General features: G+C 33.5%; 1 protein-coding gene across 2 annotated transcripts; it reads right to left on the reverse strand.

Annotated features, from left to right (window-relative positions):
* Window positions 1-394: 394 nt before the first annotated feature.
* Window positions 395-6,294, reverse strand: LOC139846697 (uncharacterized protein At2g33490-like). Of its 2 annotated transcripts, XR_011759146.1 has the most exons (11): window positions 6,015-6,294; window positions 5,653-5,725; window positions 4,900-4,974; window positions 4,702-4,763; window positions 4,554-4,622; window positions 4,372-4,400; window positions 4,091-4,298; window positions 2,861-3,097; window positions 2,210-2,263; window positions 1,116-2,058; window positions 395-635 (listed from the first exon to the last, which is right to left on the reverse strand). XR_011759146.1 is itself a non-coding variant. In XM_071836186.1 (10 exons), the coding sequence occupies exons 1-10, from the start codon at window positions 6,129-6,131 to the stop codon at window positions 1,216-1,218; spliced, it is 1,767 nt and encodes a 588-aa protein (XP_071692287.1). In that variant the 5' UTR covers window positions 6,132-6,294; the 3' UTR covers window positions 395-1,215. The 2 variants fall into 2 exon arrangements, 1 of the variants encoding a protein (XP_071692287.1); XM_071836186.1 differs by having other exon boundaries at window positions 395-2,058.
* Window positions 6,295-10,282: the final 3,988 nt, after the last annotated feature.

The following is a 10,282-nucleotide window of genomic DNA, read 5'->3' on the forward strand; positions in this document are numbered from 1 at the left end:
TAAGAGAGAGAGATGATATTATTAGGACTAAGGTAGCCATAGTACGTCGATATTGTCCAAGTATGGATAAGCATGTATGGTTCTGTATTTCCTGTCTTCTTGGTTCTTTCACTCAAGTTACTTGGTAATGTTAGGCAAGTTATGTTAGCTTGATTTATGATAAGATTTGTTGTAATTTGTATTGTATCCGTGTTTTTTATCCTCTTCTGCTGATGAGAAGAAGTTACACATAAAATAGAACAATAGTTAACAAATATACGAATGATTGTGCTTCGAGATGTTATTTACTTTGATGCCATTTGTAATACCACAAACCCAAATCCCAGTAGCTTCTAAATCAACTCAAAAACAACTACTTGAACTTTAAACTCACTTAAACAAGAGTCCGATGAAATACCAGAAAAATGTGTCAAATATCATGTTCTGTAAAATGTGGGTGTAGAAAACGAAACTACTACTAGTAAACTAAACGAAAGGAAATCGCACGACCAAAATCCATAACATCTAGGTGTTTTTAAGATTGCATTGAATAAGTCATTGCTACATTGCTATTTACATTACTAAAGAGCAAGAACAAAAAGAAACAGAAACCTACAAGAATATGCTAAGCCAACAACATGGAAATCAGCTTCAATCTGCACCCACAAAGAACTGAAAGTGAGAACCTATAGCCAAGTGTCCCAATTTCATGAAACGATGTCACATTGTGAATCCAGTGTTCCGCTTTAAGCGGGTTTAACAGACGTTGAGTCAAGACAAAATTCCTCATAGTACAATTTTTTTTTACCAGCACATGACCTGTGACCCTACTTACAGGTGCCCCCACTTCGTTGCCCAATCTTTGAAGTTTTGTAAGGATAATCAATGCACGAATATGATTACCAATACGCAAACCTAAATCTTTGAATACAATGATTTTGGTGGATGTATGTTTTAATGATACTTGTAACCGATTTGAACGGATCGACTCATTCGATATGTTCCTATTTTATCTAATAATTTTAATCTGACCCGTTTAAGATAAAACACAACCCATTTAACCCATCTATACGTAAACAGGATGAAATACACACGTGTACTTGATAAAAATAGCAAATAGGGTTCTGAAAAAGTACCTTTACTGGGACATACATGAGAAGCTACTTCTAAGACCATTGATATCGATTTGATATCTGAAAGAGAAACAAGTGCAAGTAACTAAACACAGCGTCTTCTTTAGGTCTCACTGTTAATCGAAGGTATAGAAAGATTTTTGGGAACTGAAGGCGGAAGCGGAAGAGGAGACGCACAGATTGATGCGAGCGTAGCCCGTTTATTCGGTGGAGAAATCTCTCGGGTTTTGGATAACGATGGTGCTGAATGTCCGATCAAACCGCCAGAAATAGCAACGGGTTTCGAAAACGTAGGTGGCCTAGGAAGCTCATGAAGCTCACTTATCTTAGGTGAAGATATAGGAGGCGGTGAAACACTACGGGACACGTTTGACGATAAATTCGGTTGAGAAACGGGCCCACGAGAAGGCGGTTGAGGAAGTTCGGTAGACGTAATGGGCCCGCTAATAGGCCCGCTAGTATTAGATGTAAGTTTAAAAGAGAATTGTTTGCTTGGCGGTAATGGGCCAGAAAAAGATTGTCGTTTGGCTGCTTTACTATCGGTTTTGTTATAATTATTATTATCACGTTGTGAGAATGAGGATCGTGCGGTTGGAGCGGGTAACTGAATTGGGTTTATTGTTGATTGTAGTTTTGAGATTGAAGTAGATGTTGATGTGTTAGTGTCGGTAACACGTTTTGGATGCTTTTCAGGGTCAACGGTCAACGGGTGTTGTAAATTATGAAATGAATTGGAATGAGAAATGGATGAAGGAGGTTTTGAAATTGGAGTTCGGGTATCGATAACGGGGGGAGGTAATACGTAAGAGTAAAACTTTCGTGCGGTTTGTGTTTCTTTGGGCTTTTCAGATGTATCCATCTTTTCGGGAAAAAGTGGGGCCGAATAGCTGCTCACTCTAGTTTGCCTACCATAATGCTGCTCTCCTTTAGGTTTATTCTGACTTATCTGCAAAGTGTAAATAAATTGAAAGATTAGGGCAAGTGTCGTAGCATTCAATAATTTTTCGATGTGAATAAGTAAGGATGAATATCTTTTGACACAAATAAGTAAAATTTAATTATGCACAAACTTAAATGAAGGTTCATCATTTTCTTACCATTGAATCTTCCAGATTTGAAGCTCGGGGATATGGCACATCTGCCTGGTCCAACTGAGAAAAAAAAAAAAAAAAAAAACGCTCAACATTAAAATTACTAGTACAAAAAAAAAAGAAAAAAAAAAAAAAAAAAAAAAGAGAAGGATGACATGATTAAGTTGAAAAACCAGATGCAGAACACTTAATCCATCACATATTTAACAACAATACGACTGACATATTATATTATATAACTTTTTTTCCATTTGGAACCAACAAGAATCACATTTCTGTTTTAAATATTGTAAATATAAATAAATGAAAGGTAGAAGGTTTTCCCTGTTCGGGCTACCCAGAGGGCGAGTAATCCGACCCCATACGCTGATGTACGCAGCCCAACTGACTGTTTCCAACCCATCCCTGGCCACCGCCAAATATTCGTCCTAAACAGGATTCGAACCTGAGACCTCTTGCAAAGAACTCAGGGCCCCAACCACTAACTATAGCGACCAGTGGCTACATTTCACACATACGCATAGCAACTTGTATAACATATATAAAAATACCAATAACATATAGTAAAAAGTAGTACAAGTATATTAGACATCATTACAAATGTACAAGTCACATCTAATGCATAAAAGTGTGACTAATTTATGCAGAAAAAAGTACCTCCATTGGATATGTTGAGGTGCCATCATCATCAAGCCCTTGTTTCTTTTGTTTATTATAATCAAAACTCAATTCTCCATCATCGGTACTTTCATAGCCACTCATAGGCTCACCTTCACGTGACTCTCGATTGGGTAGTTCACTAAGTTGATAGTCAATTCGATGCTTTTCTGCAGCATTTCGTATAAATGGCTCAACTGCTTCAAGCGCTTTTAGCCCCTCGCGGAAGAATTTTAACTGCTTCCAAATAATACAAGATCAAAATTTTGTAATTTTAGAGATGCACAAAATCTCGCACTGATTCCTCTAAGGTCAGGTCCCAGGTGTTTTCTTCATTTTGTTCATTTAATTTCGGATAAGATTTTGTTCAAATTTTTTTTAATTAATTTGGGCAGTTTGTATTACTCTCTCGCCAATATTTTGGGCCGTTTGTTTACAATCTATTTTTTATTATTTCATTGGCCGACACACCAACAATACAACCCGGATATGATAAACCTAGACTAAGGGCTTTTGTTTCTACTTAATGATCTGTATCTGTACAACTCTTAATTCAGCAAGAAAAATTGTTGTTTCTTTGTCACTTAATCTGAAAATTGGTCTGTTTCTAGGAGACATAGAATTAGATACCCCTTCCCATTAAGAGACAAATGGAAACATGACTTAATACAAAAAAACAGCCCCTAAATGATTGATGAAAACAGTGTGGGAAGTGTGGGGTCCGCCTCTTATCATTTGATTGAAAAGGATTTTTTGGCTAACGTAACAGTCAGAATATATTGAGCTAGGAAGTTTGTTTATCACTTGGGCTGACAAGCTCAGGTAATGTCAAGTTTATGGAATTGGGAATGACAAAATGAGTTTCACTTTTAAGACCATTTGTAAAGGTACGGGCTTTTTAGGGAATGTGAAAAGGCAACACAGGTAAAGAGAAGTTAATTTAATCACACACACACATGAGAAAACCCCTCAAGAACGCCCATTTTTTTTGCAAAACACCCCATTACAAGTGGTCTTGATACACTTATATTTATATAAGTGTTTGGCTAATTTCTTAGGCTTTAATATAGGATATCAACCATTCTCCAAAACCCATAAAGCAGGACAGTTAACCACAATTTAGACCTAAGTTTGGAACTAATATAGGGTCTAAGGCTCATTTATGTATATCTAAGAAAGAAAATCAAAACTAGTGATATATAAACAAGCCACTACGATAACAAACGTAACCTGTGCAGCATGATGGCGAGCACCCTGCGTTATAAGACTGCGACATTGTCCCTCCTTGAGTGATTTCACACGAAACACACATAATCTTGTCACTTCATCATATTCATCTTGAGCTTCTTGTAGTTTTTGTGCAATTGAACTTTCAACTTTACCATTTTTAAATTTTCCCTTTTCTCTATGTTGTGCCACCATGTCCTCATACACCTCTCTGGATATAAATACTCAGTCAATAAACCTTCACTTCAAAGACTACAATTACAATACAACAATATATAATATACCTTTTTTCATCACATTGAAGTTTCATCTCCTGCAACAGTAGCAGATTAAACAAGATAAGTGTGCATACTTATATTACTAAGTGCTGATAATACCCTCATAGTTGGACAATTATTATAATATATATGTAAATGTAAATGTAAATGTTATATAAATATGCAAATGGGTAAACGGAAAGACAGACCTCAACTTTACGTAGCTCACTGAGGAGAGATTCAGATGGGTTGGTAATCGTTACAATCACATAAGAACGCTGAAAAAAAAAAGAAAAATAAATGACTAATCCTTATTACAAGAACTTATGAAGTTACATCAAGGCAAAAGATACTTACATAAGTATCAGCAATTTTCTGAAGTTCCAATTGCATATTCCCCAAAGTTGATAGTACTTTTCCTGCATCAAATGAAAATGTCTTCATTTTTTTCACACGCAAACAATTTCATAAGCTCAAAAGGTAATTAATGAGTATGAATAAGATGAGACCCCAGCTTCAATTCTAATTAAAAAGCAAATAAACAATTCTTGTTACCACTCTCAGTATCAGCATCAGCAGCTGTTTTCCCCAGCAGACAGCTTCCCATTTCACTTAGTGACTCTGAAAATTCTGAGAAACAACAAAAAATAATAAAAGCAATTATACGTATTAGTTGATAGTACAACTGAAATTATCCAATGTAGGATGCTGCAATATGGACGACCGTCACAAACATACATTTATCATGCTTATGCTTATATTCATTAATAAGACAAAATAATATTTTTATCCAAAAATATCACGTCTCGTTGTATTAATCTGCGACAAAACTACCAAGCAGGGGTAAAAATATGATAAGTAGACGCCCCACATTTACTTTATGCATGAATTATAAAAAAAATTCATCCCTATAAAACAGGTAAACAGAAGAAAAACTTTCTGAAACGTTAATGTGTTGTAAATATGATAAGAGACATGTACAATCATAAACATAAAGACTAAAGTTATGGTATATTTATTTCAAAACTTATTACGTCATGCGGATCTAAACTTTCCGCTTTTATGTTGACAATTCTTACAACAACGTATACGTCAATTCTCTGCTGAGTGTTAACTAACTTGTGACGTTAATAATATGACTATCTTACAATCTTGCGGCGTCAATAATAAGACTATAGTGTAACGTCAATAATAAAAAAGTTAGCGCAAATAACTCCTAATGACATCATATTTCAATTCATTAATCCTAATCTTGATGCAGCAAATAATAACATTAACATTTCAACAGAAAACAAATCAAAGGCTTACCATATATGCTATTAGCCGTTGCTGCAGCTGCAGATAGTAAGCCATCGTAGCAGTTTCTCATATCTTGCATATGCTACAAAAATAATAATAATAATTATAATTATATTATTAAATAAAAGATATAACATAAAAAAAAAGGTTAGACGGCAATCAGATTCTAAAGAATTAATACACCTCACAACCTAAATGTGGTGTTTATTGTGTAAATTAGGTTTTATTATAACAATAATACAGTATAAAGCACATTGCACAGTTATAGTACATAATCAACCTACTACAGAGATAATCAAAATGAAACCCTAACATACATAAATTAAAAAAAAAAAAAAAAAATGAAAATTACATAAATTCAGAAACCCTACCTTAGAAGCTTGAGCAAGTTCATCAATATGAGCAGAAGGCTGATGATCTCTCGTCTCCTTCACCTCACTCTTCTGCATCGACAATCTGCGCCCTAATTTTCCTAAGGACGACTTCATTTTCAAATTAAATCAAGCACTAAATCGATACGATGTGTATATACACGCAATTATATGAAGCGGTGATTAAATTATAAGCAAATTGTTGATTTCAAGTGAAGAAGAGAAAGCAAAAGTTGAATGAAGATTTGATTTAAGGAGGAGGTTGTTGTTGTTGCCGTGGTGGAATTATAATATTGGAGTATTAAGTAATTAATTAGTAATAAATATTTGTTGGGTTGAAGTTTGACTATGAATATCAAGTTCTTCAACAAATGGCAATTCTTAAATCTGTGATCCAGATACATTTTATTTTGACTAAATATATACATATTTTACATATTGAAATTTTGAAATTTAATTATTATTATTAATTATTAATTATTAATTATAATTATTATATAAATAAAAGTAAATAATAAATAAATAAATAATACGGAATAACAATGTGATAGCTACAGCTTAAAATGTCAAAACTTGCCGTTCGTTACATATTAGGAAAAAGAAAATTGATCATAATACTCGTATATACGATGTTTAACGATACTCTTAAAATTTCGAAATTACAATAATGTACTCTAACGACGCATCATGAGTGTAAATTGATGTGTGATGTGTGTTCTGTTGGATGTGTGAAGGATATTAAAACAACAACAAAAAGTGTGTTTTAGTGTTAAGGCGTGTCGAGGCTCAACACATGAATGACGTTCGCAAGTGGTAAAGAAAGGTTGTTCTGAAATCATGCTTTAAGCCACGGTGCGGTTCCTTCAGCCACGACGCGACTTAAGTCTATCCTGGAGCCTGATGAGGAAAACGTGTTTTCTTGCTCTTTAAGTCGTTTCATTGTTATTTTATGCCTATATAAACACCCTAATGTAACCTGTAAAAGTGTGAACGAAAATAATAAGAAAAATTATCTGGTTTGCACCGGTGGAGTAAACATTTCTCCGTGTTTAAAGTTGGAATATAACCACGTTAAATATTCGTGTCGTTTATGCTTTTATTTATCGCATCGCTTATTCGTTTGTTGTATGTGGGTTATGTGATTGTTGTAAATCACATGTTCTTGTTAGGGTCCACTACCGAATTCCTAACATGTTCACCGAGCACTTAAGCATGTCATCCAAGTGGTAACGCACCACTCACTAACCAACCAGAAACACGCACGTGTTTCACGTTTATTAAGGTGCCCAATTTAAATTTAAAACTCACACACACAAAATTCTAGTAACGTGCATGAAACGGCGATTTTCGTGAATTGGTTCGATTCATCCGTGTTTTTGCTTGACACTCATTTGATTCTAGTTAAACTTCAACCTACAACCGTGATTATACCCGTTTACCCCCTTTAGCACTCACGCGCGCACCAAATAATCCACATTCTCGTTTTTTTTTTTTAGCGAAATTTCGTAAAAATCCGTGTTATTAAAGTTGTTAATCAAGATATTGTAGAATTTCACATCTTCTACAATGGCTAGTAATCAGGTAAAACCATTTTATTAAGTTTTTAATTCATTATTTGTTATCGACATTTCGCCGAACACTTGGTGTGCGTATATGTATAACCTGTTATGGCGAAATTGCGTTGGTGCATGTAATATATATATATATATATATATATATATATATATATATATATATATATATATATATATATATATATAAATTTTAAATATTGTTTATTCGTTTTCATGTTTTTTAGCCTTATATTTGTTGTTAGATTGTAACACTAAAAAAAAAAAACTGCTTTTTTGCTCGATACCACCATGGTTAGACGTTGGTGTGTGTACACAACACACATCTTGCATTTTGGTTTGTGTGTGGTGCATGTTGCTAACACTTTTTCTGTTGTTTTGCTGTTTGATTGATGTTCCTTTTTGTTTTGTTTTTAATATATTGGATATTTACCAGCTACGCTTACCCTGAAGAATAGTTTGCCTCCAATCCGAAGCACGTCATTTCAGTTGACTGAAACACAGCGAGCTATATTTGAACAGACGATTTTTGGGCCATGGTTACATGTCCGGTGTCCAAACAACGATTCGAGCTGTGTACACGCGATGCTTTAAAAGAAGCATAGACGGCCCACTAGGGCCAACACCCTTGATGTTATGCGAGGTGTATATAAAATAGCTTAAATTTTACTAGGAAATACTATTAAATATGATACAATTTTACACAAGATATTTATTTATTTATTGAATGGATATACTTAAACCTTGCTACAACACTTATAGGCAGTGTACCTAATCGTACAGTAGTGTAGTTTTTAGTAAGTCCGGTTCGTTCCACAGGGGAAAAAAATCTTTAAACAATGCTTAACGCTATATTAGTTTTATTTTATAAAAATACAAATATATATATAAGTAATATTATTATTATAAAGGGGAGTTTTTACCGTTTAATGACCGGTTTGTCGATTTTAAAAACTTTAGTCGCAGTTAAAACCTGATGTAAAATAATAAAAATAAATATAACTTAATTTAAAGCGTAAAGTAAATAACAATAATAAAATTGCGATAAATAAAAGTGCGATAAAATAAAATTGCGATAATTAAAAAGTACGATAATTAAAAGTGCAATTAAATACAATAACAATAAATAAAAGTGCGATAATTAGAAGTGCAATTAAATATAAAATAAAGGAAATTAAATATGAAATAAAATAATTATGCTTATTTAAACTTCCGTAATCATGATGTTTGACGTGTTGATTTTAGTTTTATGCCCATGGGTTAATTGTCCTTTGTCCTGGATTATTTAATATGTCCGTCTGGTTTTTGTCCATAAAATATAAAGTGCGAGTATCCTCGTCAAATTATCCTTATACCCGAAGTTAAATATTCCAACTAATTGGGGACTTAAACTGTAACAAGATTTTAATACTTTGTTTAATAATTACACCAGGTTATCGACTGCGTGTAACCCAAGGTTTTAATACTTTGTTAACAATTATGCCAAGTGTCCTTGTACATAATTTCACCCCTGTTTTAATAATTCTAGTGGCTATTAATCCATTCCCGTGTCCGGTTAAATGAACGATTATTCGTACATATAAATATCCCGCCCATCGTGTCCGATTGAGTGTATATGGTTATTTATAGGGACGTCCAATTGTAAATCTTTATATTAAAATTAACAAACTATCATTTAGTTAAACAAATATAAAGCCCATTAATAGCCCATAGTCTAATTTCCACAAGTGTCGTTCTTTTGTCCAAGCCCCAATTATGGTACAAAGCCCAATTACCCAATTTTAGTAATTAGCCCAACATTATGATTACTTCGTTTTAAATAAGCATAATAATAACTTAGCTACGATACATTAAATTAAAAAGGTTGAACATAACTTACAATGATTAAAAATAGCGTAGCGTTACACGGACAGAATTTCGACTTACACCCTTACAACATTCGCTAACATACCCTTATTATTAGGATTAAAATTAAAATTAAAATTAAAATTAAAATATAAATATAAATATTTACGTATAGATATAGAGAGGATGGATATATGATATTTTTTTACGTCGAACTGCGCTGGCTTTTATAGGAATTTTCGTCCAGGGGAGCTCCGCGACTCGCGGCATTTTTTGCCTTCAAACTCCGCGAGTCGCGGAGTTTGTTTTTACAGCTCACCCAGCTTTGGCTCTTTGTTTGCCGACGATTTTTAAATATATTATAATATATATATTAATTTTAAGAATTAATTATATATTATATTATATTCATGTGCATAGTTGACTTGTAATTTTTAGTCCATTGCGTCGGGCGTTGATAGTTGGCTCGGGTACCGGTTCCGGATTTTTGAACGTCCTTGCGTACAATTTTATATCTTGTACTTTGCGTTTTGTAACTTGTACTCTTGTCATTTTTAGACGTTTTTCATCAATAAATTGAACCTTTTGAATTGTATCTTGAACATTTGAGCTTTTTGGACGTTTGTGTCTTCAAATCTTCGTTTTCGCCTTTTGTCTTCGCACTTATTTATTTAAACAATTACAATGAAAATATAATACAATTACATATGAAAACCTATTATTTAGGAGGGATATTGCTATGAAATATATGTTCCTTTTTAGCCTTATCAAATATCCTCACACTTGAGCGTTGCTTGTCCTCAAGCAATACAGAACTTGAAATAAAAACATACATGAATCACTTTTTTATTC

The sequence above is a fragment of the Rutidosis leptorrhynchoides genome, chromosome 5, assembly GCF_046630445.1.
Source record: "Rutidosis leptorrhynchoides isolate AG116_Rl617_1_P2 chromosome 5, CSIRO_AGI_Rlap_v1, whole genome shotgun sequence".
NCBI classification, from domain to species: Eukaryota; Viridiplantae; Streptophyta; class Magnoliopsida; order Asterales; family Asteraceae; genus Rutidosis; species Rutidosis leptorrhynchoides.